Source organism: Cygnus atratus, chromosome 3 (genome assembly GCF_013377495.2).
Source record: "Cygnus atratus isolate AKBS03 ecotype Queensland, Australia chromosome 3, CAtr_DNAZoo_HiC_assembly, whole genome shotgun sequence".
Lineage (NCBI taxonomy): Eukaryota > Metazoa > Chordata > Aves > Anseriformes > Anatidae > Cygnus > Cygnus atratus.
The window spans coordinates 120,407,315-120,422,969 of NC_066364.1; the positions used below are offsets into that span (position 1 = coordinate 120,407,315).

The following is a 15,655-nucleotide window of genomic DNA, read 5'->3' on the forward strand; positions in this document are numbered from 1 at the left end:
GAAATTCAGATCTCAGATTAAAGCTGTAAGTGAAATAAGAGTCTAGGATGGTTTTTTTTTTTTGAAAGATGGAACTATAGTGAAGTCCTTGACTTGGCTGCTTTTCGGTAATTTCTGTTTCATGTGTAAACTGTCTGAGTGACTGCCCTGCTACAGATCTTGAACAAAACAGAGCAAAAGGCAAGGCATCCCGGCAGAGGAAGCTTTATTTTGAAATGAAATTGCCCAATGCTGTGAACTGCCTGAGAGGAAGAATTATTGCTGTTGGGGTATACAGTGCCTTGTTCTATCTGTATCAAGAAATGAAACTTAAGAATGAAGGTGCATGAAACAGCAACTTAAGGTTAGAAACATAAAATGGTATGTCAGCAGGTGTGAAATAACGGAACCTTATTTTGCAGATTAAAATATTTGCACGTCATTTAATTCTGCTTGTTTCCTTTAACTACCTCATATATTCTCCTTTCTTCGAGGGGAGAGTTGTAACTTCCTTAGAACTATTTATTGAGGTATGCAACTTCATTGGAGTTGGAGATGTTAATTTGAAGGTATTGCACTTTGAATTTTGCAAAATGCATTTTGGGATACAAGTTGGGGAGTGAGAAGCATTGTTCACTGGTGATCATCTCACTTTTTCAAAAAGGTAGTGGGACCATTGCATATTTCAGCTTCCTCTTTAGTTTTTTGGAGAGTTTTGTTTACTGCAAGTAGTCACGAGCCCTTCTGCCTACATGTATAGTGTATGTCTATCTTTCGTAATATACTTTTAGCTCATTGTGGGCAGAAATGCTGTTGCTCGCTGCCAGCGTACTGGTGACAAGCAGAATCTTTTCAGGGGAGTAGCTCACACAAACTCACGTTCAGGTAGCAGACATAAAAGTAAAAACAGTGCTTGAAACAAAAGGAGGTTGATCAGGGAATGTTTGTTATTTCCATTTTTTCCAACACTTCAACTGAAATAACAAAGTACGAAAATGTGACATTGTGTAAATACTGACTTGTCATTTTTGCTGTATGCACTATTTGTTTTTTTACAAGCACAAATAATGTGCTCTTGCACCATCTGAAAAGAGAAATGACTGTAAACCCTTTCTGCAGTCAGAAGAATGACGGAAGTTACACTCCTTTTTGCATAATCCCCTCACTTTTTGCTTGTGGATACAGCTGTGCTAACACAATGCAACATTTGAGTCGAGAGGTCTGCAAAATCCTGGCACCAATGATAGCTTTCAGAGTGAGGCTCTTATTTGATAGGTTTTCAAAGCGATACTGTGCTCAGTCGTATCTGTGTGTCCTTGGAAGTAGGCTTTCAGTTAACTCCTCAAAGGAAACACTTTCAAAAGGAAAAGTTTAATTTTGCCAAGAGCCAGCTAAGGTCAGAGTAATTAAACAAACCAGAGCTTTGTGGGTAATAAATGAACTCAGCTTTCTGTGGGGAAGTACAAATGCGTTAGGAGAACAGGAAGACAAAATGCATGAGAATGCTAAATTTGCTGAAAATTTGAGTTTGTGTGTATCTCTTACCATTTTGTTGGGTATGGGATTGTGTTTTAGAAGTATTCTTCCACAGTAAAAACCAAACAAATCTGTGTACTGTGTGATTCTGTGGAAAAAAAACTATCAAAAAATAAAATATACCTGTCCTCCTTGTTCTTGCTTTCAGTTTAACTCAGAAAATAGGTTCACTGAACGTATGTAACTTTTGTCTTGTTTTCTAGAATGTTTTAATATCATATATTTGTAAATTGCTGTTATAATTTGATTGCCATGGTAATTTGCCATAGGCTGTCAAGTATGTGTGTCGTAGGGTGTACTTAGCTTCTATGCATTTCTTGTGTGAGACTGGGATCATATTTCTGCTTCTCTACTGAACCCTGGTACTGGCAAAGTGGGCAGCATAGGGACTACATTGACAGCTGTAAATGAGTGTTACTCTTCTGACAGCAGCTGACCTTTGCCAGTTTATGCTGAAGTAGGTCTGGATTTATGTTTTCTCCATTGTTCCTTGGCTGCAAAATGGTAAAACCTTTTTGGTTTGTTGAAAATAGTTTGAGTGCAACGCTCAATGGTTGCATGGCCTTTACAAACAGAAGACAGCCAGTTTTCATTGGGATAACTTGTGTTTAAAATACAAAAAAAAAAGGGGGGGGGGGATGGAATCCTGCTGATGAATTTAGGGAGGGTGTTTCAGCATCAATTTGGTCCTCAGGGTTTGCTATCATGGACTTGAATTGGAAAAGTTGGGTCATAATGACCTCCTTCTAAATATTTCAGTTGTTTCCTAGTAAAAATCATTTAAGTGGGGAAAAAAAAGTCTCTAATGTATTGCATTGTTTTTTATCTCCCCCTGCCATTGCTTATGTCCATGGGCTCGCAGCAGGCACTTCTTTCTCAGGCTGCGTCTGTGTTGTGTGACAGATTTGCATAGTGTGCTTCCAAGATGGTATATGTCTGGCAGTGATGCCTTCAGAGGCCACTTGGTAGTCTGAATGGGATGTGACCAGTCTGCTGCTGTCCACCTTGCTCCAAGGAGCAGCGGCGTGATGTGGGGAGGTATCTTGGTTTCCAAGCGAGGACCCATTGCTTGCTATTTTATGCCATGCTGCTAGACCAGATAGGACATTGGTTGGTGGGAAAGTCTGCAGCTGGCTGTCAGCTTTTGACAGTGGTAGCGTCTTCCAATGGTGCGGAGAGGCTGTTCTCTTCATAGTAGCTTTTAGGATTAAAGTGATAATAAGAGAAGGAGCATGATGATGGTAACTATAAATGCAATCCAGTAGTTCTAAATACTGAAGGTGGTTGTTCCTCAGTACCATCTCTTCGGTTCTCCCATTGGACAGCACTCCTTGATACATGAGTTAGACTTAAATGCAAAATGAGTTTTAGTTTAACCAATTTTCCCATTCTGTCCTCTAATAGGTTTAAGTTCAATTAACTACCATAAAATGTCCTAATCAAATGCAATACGGAAAGACATAAAAGGTACAAACTAATACTGAGTGAAATATGAAAAACATAATTTGCTTTTTAAACATAAAATGACAAAAAATCCGAGCATTACATTTATTATGTAGTTGTTTAAATATGAGTAAGACAACACTAAGATTTCAAAATGGTGCCAAAATTATCATAAAAGCTGTGTTATGTTTTTAAGATACCTTGTTGATGAAAACTTACTTTTTAGGAACATAATAAAAATCTAAAGCAAGTTTGAAGAGGAAAAAAAGTGCTTTACATATATTCTTCTGCTTTCGTTATTGTGAATAAAATGACTTGGCCATCTATTCTAGGGATGTTGTAAGTTCTGTACTTGTGTGTAGGATATGTCTGTGATGATCAAGGGATCTGCTCTAACACCTCTAATCTCTGATCCAAGTGCTCCTGATACGTGTGTAAAACAGACATGAGCATGCACATAACGGGAGGAGTTCTTCCAGGAAGAAATTCGTGTTGGATGTTTTGCTGGCATGCCTCTTAAGAGTGGTGGGATAGGAGAGAAAAAGTTGATGGACAGGAGCTGTTTTGATTTGGGAAGGGCACAGGAAGGGCAACAATAGGGAATCAGGTGGAAAGAAACACAAGGAGAGCAAGAAGGTAACCAAAAGAACACTGAAGCACACGGACTGCAGTGTCCCAAGCAGCAACACTGCCTCCCTGAGTGCTGCCCCCGTCTCAGCATGCTTTGAACTGCCTACCACACCTTTGGCAATGCTCTGCCTCTCTGCAGCACGGCATCCTTGGGTTGGAGCCATCTCCCTCACCTGATGGCCAGGTGAGCAGCAGCTTTGGGAGCTTCTGACCTGATCAACCAGCGAGAGGAAGGCTGCAGATCTCTCCTCTTCATCAGTGGCATTACCACAGTACTCCCCCTATTACCAGAGTCTTCCCCCTTTATTCCCTCTGTCAGTGCTTGCAAGCAGGAATTCTCCTTCTCTGTGGGATCGTGTTGGGTTGCCCAGAGAATCAAACATGGTGGCTACCAAAGTCAGTGTGGTTATGTAGCCCTCATTCCTTAGGAAACTGAGCTGGGGGAGCAGGTGGGGAATGACAGGCAGTGACTTAAGTTCCCCAGACTCCTTTGTTTTCTGGCTCTGAGGGAGGAATACGGGTTGTCTGTATCTTTCTTGCAGCTTTTAGCTAAAGCAAATGGGATGTTTTGTCCTGGAAAAGCAGGATTAGAATGAGGGGGGAAAAAAACAAAACATGAACAAGGTTTCCAGAGGTATGTCTAGGCAGCAGATTAGCTGAAAGGAGGGAAGAAGGATTCTGAGAAGTACGGACAGGTGGTGATCAGAGTTTGGGTGGCTAAGTGTAATTGCATAAAATGCCAAATAAAATTTCATGAGAGGGAGCCAAGAAGGAGCTGTTTTGACAAGAAGTCAAAAGTCTCGGTTGCATTAAGGTGCCTGAATAGTGCTTTGGCATTCCCATGTAAATGAAAAGCCAGAGGAGAAGGACGCAGAGGAAGGAAGATGAAAGGCAGCAATTATTTCCTTTAAACGTACAGCTTGCACGGGTGTCAGCATCCACGGAGAGGTGTTGTAGATAGAACCGCATTTCGGAGGAGTTACCCAAGCATCCTGCTTGCTCCTCTGCTCTGTCCTGCCTTGTCATTGGCACACGTGGGCTTTGTCCTGAGTTAGTGGTGCTGTGGGAAGACAGACAGCGCTCCTTGCCAAGCAGGCTTGTGCTGCTGTGGAGTAGCCACCTGAGCTCAGGGCCACTGGCAAGAGCCCAGCACCTGCTGCCCTGTCAGAGCAATGAGCTGACAAGACTACTAAGCAGGTGCAGCACTGGCAGCTTAAACACATGCAGAAAATGCTGCCTTCCAGGCAGCTCAGAGAAAAGTCACACATCATACGGCGACTTGGCTCCTGCAGCTTGATGGCATTTTCAGATGGGTTTCTGAGCACTCACCCAGGCAATGTCTAAGCAAATCTATTCTGACTCTGCCTTAGTCCTTAAAGCGCAGAAGGAGAAAACGCCCATCTCAGGCACATACAGAAGTAGACATGCTTTGCCATTTTTCTCCACCCAGCTTTGCAGTCACAGGAAGGAGATCCCTCCTTTCTGACGGACTCACGGTGCCCAGGCTCAACAAAGACAGCTTCCAGGCAGTGGTGTGTTGCCCGGGCTGACCTGCAGAAGTGCAAGAGGCAGGACCAAGTGGAAAAATGCAGCCTCCGGATGGTTTGTCCATCCGTAGTTGTTTCTGCGTCCGCTTCGGACGTGCCCTCTGAGCCCTGGGGCAGGAGGGGGCTGTGGCCACCCTCATTGTGGGCAGCTGTCCACCTGCCTCCGGCCACCCATCCCACTGTTGGGTGTAGCATCTGTTTGCCTGGTGGGGGAACAAAGGGTTCTAATCGGAAGTACTGAAAGCCAGCTGACCAGTATTTAGGTTACCAGAAGTAGTTCAAAAGCACTCTGTAGCCAGGAAGATGGTGGTGCAGAGGTGCGTGCTTGCGTGTTACCTTAAGGGGCTGCGTCCAAGCGTGTCCTTCAGAAGGAGCAAACAAACCGCCAGAGTCTGCTCACTGCAACAGAGTGCTTCTCCCGGGGTCTCTGGGTAACCTCTTGGGAAGCTTCCTCCTCCTATCAGTTTCATCGGTGCCTGCAGAAAAGCTGAAACTATTTTGAGAGAAAGGTTGTGATTATCTGACTAGTTGGGAGAGTTAGTGTTATGCAGTGTTATTCTGTGCTCTTATGGCTTTAGCACATTATGTTGTGTGGGTTTAGCCCAATGTACCTTCTGATTTGTGAGGCTGTTGTCTGGCAAAACTGTTGTAATTCAGTTTAGGCTTAGTTTGTTTGCAGTTTTCCCCCTTGTACTCTTGAGCGATGTGGCCAGGCAAATCTATTTATCTGGCTGCAATGCCAGCTCTTGCCGTGGATCCATTCACTGGCTCTAGAGAGCTGAGAAGGGCAGGGCCTTGAGCACAGCTGAGGCTCAGAGTTACAGTCATAGGGACAGTAACAGTATTACATAGATGTTAACGACTGTGGAAGAGTGTAGAGCCTCAGAACCTCAGCAAGCAAAATCACCAGTGATCTCCTCCAAGGCTTTCTTCTGACTTAGAGGCACAGCATTCTCGGAAGGGAAAACTTTGAGTTTGCGTGCTTGCATTCTTCTGTAGGTTTGAGTGTGGAAACTTGAATCTGTTTTGAAATATCTGTAGAAGTCTTGGCATGGTCTTATTTTGGTAATGAGATTGCATGTAGACATCCTTGTGGTAAATTAAAAAAAAAAAAAAATCCTGTGAAGGAGACATTGTTCGCAAATGGGTTGATGAACGACTGAGAATAGAGGTGCCAAAACAGATACATGGTCTTGCTCATAACCCCTTAATGTAACTCATTTGAAATCCACACCCGCAGAGCTGATTTTAATGTTGTCATTAAGAGGATAGCATGAACTTAGAAAATCAAATTTTTGTTGTAATTCCTTCCTTTTGGGGTTTCATGGGTCTCACTCTACCTTCAGCCTTTCAGGTGCAAATTTCAGAATTGCAGAATTCATTAAAAGAAAACATAATCATTGTATAATTAAAAACCTCTTGTATGCCAAGCTTCATGTTGTTTAGAATACCCAATATCAAACCGGAGAAGTCTATGAAATGTCTGGTATTCCCCAGAGTGGAACGACTGTTGTGTACCTGGCTTTCCTTGGCCCTGTTGCTTGTGACAGACAAGGACACAGTTTGTGTCTCAGCTGATTTAACAGCACCTGCAGTCCCACCCACTTTGCTGGACTTAAGTCTTCTGTAGGATTGGCTCTATCGAGTTATATAGACAGACTTTTAATAAAGCAACCCAGATGACAGTGCTTTAGAGCCTCATCAGGAATGTGTTTCTTTAAATACATTGATTTTAAAAGGAACATCTGGATTTTTTTAAATTTTTTTTAGCTGATTTTTGTTCTTTCTGGGTCATCCTCTAGCATTTGGCTTTCACAAGAATGCAGCGTTCTGGGTTTTTCTTCTGACCTTTAAAGTCTGCTAACTCTGCCTGGAAAACAGGTTGGCTCCCAACATTCCCAGCATGGCTGCTTGCTAAGGAGACAGTGGTAAAACATAAGCTTTTCTAGTGCTCTTGTGGTCTCACCTCTGGAAAGGGGGTGCACATTGTTAAACTTTCTGCTACATATTAAAACCAAGGGTAAATGTTTTTCTCTTGCTTCTGCCTTTCACCCTTTTCCAGTGTGTGTGCTTGCAAGGGCTTTCCAATTAAATCCTCTGTCTTCAAGCTCCTCCTTCCTGCTTGGTCCTGTTCACCTCTGATGCCCTCATAATTAGCAGGAGGGGTGTAGGTTTGGTTTTTTACGCCCAGAATTCTCTTGCCCAGCTGCTGCTGTTTGCTCATGTTTCATCTGCAGCCATGCCACTGAACTTGCTTTTCACTGCTGCTCCCTGCCAGTTATTTTCATTGATGTTTGTATTGAATCAACAGCCCTACCTTCACCTGTAATGCCTTCTGTATGTAATACTTGCCCCCTGGGTAACTGGAACTTCCAACATAACTACTGCTGTGTTGTCAGTGGACAGGTGAGTAGGCTAGTTTGATGCTTGCTGTTAAAAATCCTAGAAGGACGACTTAGCCATGGAATTTGGTTTCTGTTTAACTTGACATTTACTTACAAGTTACTGATGTGAATTGGTTGTGACTTGAGAGGAGCTGTGCTAGTCAGCTAGAGATCACCATTGTGATATTTCTCATTATGTGCATACGGGCTGCTTACATGTTGTAATACTCTTCCAGATATTAAACTGTTCGTTCAGTTTAGCTTCTTCCTAACTGCATCTTCAGTTTCTGGTTTGGACATGACTCTCAGAAGAGTTAATTGCGTTTTAATAACTTCAAGCAGGATTTTTTTTTGGGGGGATGGGGTATTTTTCTAACTTACGATAACGTGTTTTTTCCCCTGTGGGTGATTTTTCTTTTTCTCCCTCTCAGCCAGTCCCACTAATACTATGATATTTCAGAGTGGATTGTAGTGACATCTAACATTTTGTTATATTTGTACTTCAGGCTAAGGTCAAGCAAACAAACAAAGCAATTGTTACATTTTAGCATTCTTTTCTAATGAGCACATTAAACATCATCCTAGATCTACAGGATCAGCTGTGAAGAGATGGCAGAAAAGTGGAACTTCAAGTAGTACTGTCTTTTTGAAGCAATTTATTGAAAAAGAAGAGACTAAAAGGACATGTAATGGCATTGGTACGAAATAAATGGCACCATGTTGTTGACAGAAAGGGTTTTGGCAGAAGGCTTGTTGTTACTGTTTCTGTGGCTTAGAAAGGAATTTCCTACAGACTGGACTAACCATTAAAAATGTCTCTGCTTTTAGGAGTTCAAGGCATTCAGTGGAGTCTTCCCAGGGACGATGTCGTCTTTGACGATGAAAGCTCATTGTTTGGACAAAAGAGGAAGTTTCTTTAAGGTAAATACGGTATTTCATTTATCCTGATAGGAAGAGATGCATTTGCTTGGAAGCACTAGGTTGCATATTTTCTAGGTTGCAGTGAAGTCTTTTTTTTTCTTTGACAAAAGAAACAACACCAACACCCCTTTCCTGAGAAAACTTGCCTTAGTTTACATTATTCTTCACTGTCTGTGTTTTGTAACTTAATAGACCAATACAAAACAAAAAGTGCATGATTTTAAGTGAAACTAGTGTTGCAGAATGTGAAGTACAATCTGTGGTATGTAGAAAGCCTTTTCTGTAAAATTAGAAGCATTCTTTGAGGATCTCTTCTTACAAGTATTAGTTGTAGTTGAATTACCACCCATTTATTTCATGTGTATGTTTTCCTGTACACTGAATAGAGTATTTGGTGTAAAACAGCTTGTGGCATTCTTTGCCAATGAACATAAGCTTTATTATATGCAGGCATACATTGTTAGAGCTTTCATAAATTGGATTTGTGTAGTTTGAAGTTACAATATGGGTTTATGATTTCCATTATTGGATTCAAAATCAGTTTCATAGCCTGTTTTAAGAAAAAACTTGTGGAGCTCCTTGTGTGTGTAATCTCAACAATCACAAAAATACTACCTCCACATTCTCAATGTGTTTTTCAGTCATTTTTGCATTGTGTTTTGTTTTTTTTAAAGCCTAAGTGCATCTTGTTTGAAACAAACAAGAAGCTGGTGCTTAGCTCACCACAGTGTTCTGAAAAATCCAACAACGTGCATCTTTGTCTTCAGGTGCCTATGTACTTTAGAGGAATCTAATCCTCTCTCTCAAGAGGAAGCCCAGCTTTTCCTTCATGATGCAGGCAATGAGAGTTAGTTGTTCTGTTCTGGCTTTGGTATTGTATCAATAGAGAGAAAACAGAAATAATGGTATTTAGTGTTTTGATGTTGTGGGTGCTGTTTTGAGATGTCATGTGGCTTACAACACACTTATTACAACATATTCCAGTGAGAAGTAAGTTTCAGGTGAGAGACCTTCTGTCTTCCCCCAATTCCTTTCCATCACAGAATAGAGCTAAAGCCTGGGAATGTGTGAAATGTGCCAGGAAGAAAAGGATGCAACATGTGCGCTCCTTTCTCAGTGTCCTTGGGAAGCACCTGGGAGTACAGGCATGGATAGAGCGCTCAGCTGAAGCAGCTTCTTTCCTTCAGATACTCCCTGGAACCTCACTGCAGCTGGAAAATAGGACAGTGAGGAAGGAAGGATGTACTTCAGGTTGGCTGCCTGCAGCCATTAGGTTCTGTTTGTCCTCTGTGATCCTCTATGCTTCTTGCATAGTTACAAATGAGTTGTGTCTCTGGGAACTTCTGTCAGGGATTAAGTGTGGTGACTTCTCTTGCTTTTTCCCAGTGCTCCCTGTGGATTTAACCTGTAATTGGCCCCACGTTTGCTCAGCTGTAGGAGTGTAGCTCAGGCCCGAACAATCACAGTGCAAAAGTAAACACTGTCTCACTGTGGCCTTGTTCAGCCTCATGCTCTCTGTGAGGTTTTTTGAGGTCTTGGGGGATCATCAGTCAAGAGGGCTTTCTGTGCTGTGGTGAGCTAATTGTTTTATAGGGGAATGAGGGAACACATTTTAGTCCTTTTATGCAGCAAGGTGGAGAGACCTTGGAGAGCTGTCAGCTTTTAAGTCTGCATCTCCGCTACAAAAACCAGAGGTGGAGTAGGAGTTACCAGTGTGGTTTTCAATGCACCACTGAATCCCATTTGTTTTATTTATGTATAATGCAGGAGGTGTGGAGGCAGTGCTGGAGTTAATTGCAGAGATGGCTGCAGTTAAGATTTTCTTCCAGAGAAAAGGATTAGGTGATCTGAAGTGTAGTTAACAAAACCTTCATGTATGCTGTATGGGTGCAGCTGCAAACACCATATGCTCCGAGAGAGCAGGACAGGGAAAATGTTGTCCAAACAATACCACTGTACTGAAAGCATGTTCACCCATCAATTCATGGTGTCCTGCTGCTGGCTAGGAAGATATGCGTGTTTTTCTGATGTGAGGAAAGAGTAAGGTGTCGCATAGACCAGCTTGGGGCCAGGGTTAAATACAGCAAAACTGAACTTGTCTGTTCTGCAATAGAATTTTGCTGTTTGCATAATGCCAGGGTCACAGTTGCTGCCTTACTGAGCAAAGGTTTGCTCTTAGCTTTTTGATAGAGCAAAAATCAGCAGGTGCTTCTGAGCACTGAATTAACCTATCTCAGTTATTTCCTGTAGAATATCTGTGCTTGCTGTAGCTTCTTCCTGTGAAAGATGCTGCCATCTCAGCTTGTATTAAAGCATACTGCTTTTCTTCTAGTATTGCAGCAAATGTGATTGAACAGCCAAAGCTTTAAGTATTGGCAAGTGGCCGCCACTTCACTGACTGTTCGTAGCTTCTACGGCCTCTTGTTCCCAGTGCACTGCGCTCCCCTCACAGTCATGTGAAATCCTAAATTTATTATAGAATCACAGAATGGTTTGAGTTAGAAGGGACTTTAAAGATAATCTAATTCCAACCCCCCACCATGGGCAGGGACACCTTCCACCAGACCAGGTTGCTCAAAGCCCCATCCAACCTGGCCTTAAACGCTTCCAGGGATGGGGCATCCACAGCTTCTCTGGGCAGCCTGTTCCAGTGCCTCACCACCCTCACAGTAAAGAATTTCTTCCTTATATGTAACCTAAATCCACCCTCTTTTAGTTTAAAGTCATTACCCTTTGTCCAGTCCCTACACTCCCTGACAAAGAGTCCCTCCCCAGCTCTCCTGCAGCCCCCTTTAGGCACTGGCAGGCCGCTGTAAGGTCTGCCTGGAGCCTTCTCCTCTCCAAGCTGAACAACCCCAACTCCCTCAGCCTGGCTTTGTAACAGAGGTGCTCCATCCCCTTCATCATCTTTGCGGCCTTCCTCTGGACTCGTTCTAATAGGTTCACATCCTTCTTGTGCTGGGGCCCCAGGGCTGAACACAGGGCTCCAGGTGGGGTCTCACGAGAGCAGAGCAGAGGGGGACAATCCCCTCCCTCACCCTGCTGCCATGCTGCTTTTGGTGCAGCCCAGGGTATGGGTGCCTTTCTGGGCTGCAAGCACACATTGCTGGCTCATGTTGCACTTCTCATCAACCAGCACCCCCAGGTCTTTCTCCTCAGGGCTGTTCTCAATCCATTTTCCACCCAGCCTGTATTTGTGCTTGAAACCTCTGATGTCAAACTGGAAACTGCAGGCAATCAGTGTATCCATCGCCTGTGCATTGGACACATCATGTATGTTTGTGCACTTGTGCAAGTAGATTACCTTTATCCTTTCCCTCTCCTGCATCTATGAAATTATTAGGATAGCTAATTTTGAGTAGCGATTTTTGAGTTTGTTTAATTTAATTTGCCCTGTATTGCTGTGTTTAGGAGACCTGCTGATTAAGATACAGCTTTTAACCACTCTGCCCTCTACTTCACAATGCTCTCCCAGGTGCCCAGATTGCATAGCGTACTTCCACACATGGCTCTCGTGTTGCACGTGTTTGTTTACAGTTGCCAAAAAAAAACACTTTAGCATGCTGGCATCCAGTTTCTCAGGACACTTAAATACTCAAAAAGAGTATCTTACTGTTCTCAGTAACTTTTGTGAGAAAGGTTATTGGCAACTACCAGTAGGCAACTCCACCTTTCCTTTTCTGTTTGGTTCTTAAATAGTTCCCATTGCTGTAGCTTCTAGCCATCTCTTACTTTTTTCGCATTCGTTCTCCCAGCTGTTACTACACCAGGAAAACAGTACTGTCCCCACCTTACGAAGAGTGAAGGTCTGTGTGCTTTATAGGGTAAATTCTTCCAAGTCGTTATTCCTAGTACTCACAATTGTTGAAGGCTCAGCCAGCAAACTGGAGAAGGGAAGCCAAGATGGAGTTAGGCTGGGTAATTCGGGGCCTGGAAAGCTTGCCAGTGGCTAAAGAGGGAGCCTGTGGTAAAACAAGGAACAGAATACATGTCCCTGACAAACATCCTTTCTACTGAATCAACCTTCTCATCAAAATATTACTAAGTTGCAAGCAGTACTGAACTGGCATCAGAAACTTTACACCACTGAATTCTGTACCAAAATCAAGTATCAGTTAAAACTTTGTTGTTTACAGATGAATGAGACACTGAATAGTGTTAGTGGTCTCAGAAATCCATAGCTCACTGTGCAAAATAACCAGCAATTGCAGCCACATATCAAAATATCTAACTGTATACATGTAGAGACGAGCCCAGAAATAGTATTCCCGGTTTGGTTCATCTCTAGCACTTCGCCATCTCATCACACGGAGTGCTTTTTGAGGGTTGCTACGCTCTGCTCATCAAAACAGGAAGGAAAAGATGAAATGCTAAAGAGGACGCAGGTCTCCAGCAAGAATGAAAAATGAGATGCTGGATAAGTGCTGGGGCTCATTTGTCCTTTCTGATGATGGTCCTTGTTGTCTTTAGCCTGTATTCCCTTGCCAGATTAGAAATGCTGATCTTATGCTTTCCTTGTTAGCTGTTGTAAGCATAGAGCTTGGAAACATTCTACAGTGGTCACCTTGGTTGACTCTTTTAATGTACTCTAAGAAAAATTGCAGTTTCATTAATGCTTTTACAAGATTATTTACGTTTCAATACCGAAGACAGGAATTTGCCACAAAGTGGTGGCTTCTGCTTTCAGTTGAGAAACTCTTAAAGAGCTGAATGAGTAAAGCAACCTGTAGCTATGCTGAGCTCCTGAGAGAGGCCCTGCCCTGTCTCTGTCCTGTACTTCCCACTGCACAGCAATGATGTGTGTAGATAGAGCAGCTTCATAAAGGTGCCTGTAGCACCTCGAGAGCTCATTGCTTCTCATGAACATGTTGGAGAGCAGCTCGGAGGTTGCTCTGATTTTTGCTGCTCATGTCACATTCTGAAAGATGTAGAATTGAGATGCATGTGTTCAGTGACAGAACACTGGAGAGCTGTGGATAATTCTGTTTGTGGTCTGTGTATAGGAGTTATGTTGTCACCCCTGCCAGTTTCTAAAGTTGGCACCAGTCTTATTGAAGGAGGCATCAGTTGACAATAAGCATAGTGTGATGCATTATGAAAGGAAACGTCGTTTAAGATGTTTGCATTTCGTTATTTCATTCATGGATTTTAAGAACGTAAACAGTACGTGGCTATTTGTGGCAATCTGATGTTAAGGGTAGGTTTGGTTAGGGAATATCATGCTGGGCTGCTCTGTGAATTCATGCTGTCTGAGTCATAATAATTATTTGGGTTTACGGTAGTGGTTTTGATGTTTCTTTTTCAACTTACAGAAGTGTTTTGTCAGAAATAAACCAAAAAGAGAAAACGTTAGACACAGAAGTGGCTAGTTATTCTGTTACACAAGTTATTTTTAATTTTGTTTCTGTTTTACTTTTAACTACCTTACCACCTGAGATGATGTCATCCGTCCAGATACATTTCCATTTATAAACCCTCTTGTTTCTGTAGCAAACCAAGGTGATGCTTATTTCATGTTTCTGAAGGAATCAGTCACAGGCAGATTTTTAAGACTTAGGTGTTATAAATGAAGATACAACTCAATCTGAATTTAGTAATATTTATAAAAGGCAAGTAAACGCGCTGGGTGCGCGGGGAGTCTACGCTCTACCAACACACACACACAACCGTCGAACTTTCTAAATATATAGAACATTACTTTTACATCATAAGAAACCCGAGTACACCTATACGTATGTACAATCAGAAAAGGTATCAATTGAAACATAAACATGGCAAAGTTTTCCGAATTCTGGCAAGTGTTTAACAAACAATCCTTTAAGTCTATTACTATTAATGTCCATGACTGGGGGAGCATAGTTGGAGTTGGTAATCCTGGTTGAAGTGCTCCCATATCTTCCATAACTTCATTAATTTTTCTCAGATCATATAACAGTCTCTATTTTCTATTCCTTTTCTTGATTACAAACACCGGAGAATTCCAGGGCTAGTCGTGGGAACAATATGTCTCGCTTTAAGTTGTTAAGCAACTCGGCCTTCGGGCCTTATGTATCCTATTCCTCCCGGATCGAAGGGAAACAGATCCGGCTCCTTTCCAGGGCCTGTAGGGCCTGGATCAAAAGGAACGTCCAGGTCACCAGGGGGCGTAACAGCAAAGGCCTGCGATGGCGGTAGCGGCGGGGGGGCCGATGGTGTAGCAGAAGGATCGGTGGACGAGCCCGCAGCTCCCTCACTATCTCGCAAACCATACGTTTCTGATTGTGGTCGCACGTGGCTCTTTAAGGCCTCAGAGATTGCTGGCCAGGTGCCGAGCAATCTCACCGCAACCTTGTCGTTTTTAGTAGCAGAGTCCCACACCTTGACCTCAATTTGGTCCCATGTTTCAGGATCATAAACTGTCTGAATAAGCTGTAAGGTTACCAGGACAGTCTGTTTCTAAGGACGTATGATTCCCCATAATGCGCTACTGCTTACCTTCGGCCAGCGAGGGGCAGTTGTGTGCGCGGGTCCGCTTCTCTCAGCTTGAGCTTCCTTCCAGCTCCGGTGCGCCTATTTCCAGCGACTTTCTATACGAGCTTCTTAGAGCGGTTTGCCGAGTTTGGCCGAACCCATCTTCATTAGGCGATCAATGTCCCTGTTCCTGTCCTGGTCCCTGTTCTGTTAGCCTGTCCCTGTTGTTCATGTCCCTGTTCGTTTTCTTCAGGTCCCTGTTCGGGTGCCATTTGTGGCGTAACGACCACACAGACACCAGGGTTCTTTTAGGATTAGTAACTGCTACTACTTTATTGATGATAGAACTTCATCATATCGTGTTGCATGCCATACTGAGGACAGGCTCCCTTCTTATACTATTCTCCCCACAGCAGTCCTTTTCCACTAACTCTTCATTGGTCAAACAACTTTGCCCGGCAACCAGCAAACCCCCAGCAACTTCCATGCCTTAACGGCGGGAGAACAAACAACCCGAGACGGCAAGGCGTCTCCTGAATCACCTTTCTTTGTTCCCTCTAAACTCTTTACATTCCTGATGGCCTCATCGTTAAGAGTCTGTTGTCACCAACCATGGGGCTTGTCGACCCCCATGGCCACACTCCCACATCTCCCCCTTCCTTATTAACATCAACCATCTTCTTGACACGAATTATTACTCCATATATCACATAGGTCTTATCTATGTTGTTTTACGCTGACAGGGGCCTCTAACATATTTCTGCC

The 15,655-nt window shown here is 43.1% G+C and overlaps 1 protein-coding gene across 11 annotated transcripts in view; it reads left to right on the plus strand.

Annotated features, from left to right (window-relative positions):
* Positions 1 to 15,655, plus strand: part of LOC118257452 (sodium/potassium/calcium exchanger 3-like) — a 310,704-nt gene that overhangs the window by 255,246 nt on the left and 39,803 nt on the right. For 10 of the 11 annotated variants that reach the window (XM_050709803.1, XM_035565467.2, XM_050709801.1 and 7 more), the window contains one exon: positions 8,348 to 8,440. In XM_050709803.1, coding sequence (XP_050565760.1) covers positions 8,348 to 8,440 — 93 coding nt within the window. Of the gene's footprint in view, positions 1 to 8,104; positions 8,218 to 8,347; positions 8,441 to 15,655 lie in introns of all 11 variants that reach the window. The other variant, XM_035565474.2, reaches the window with a different exon arrangement.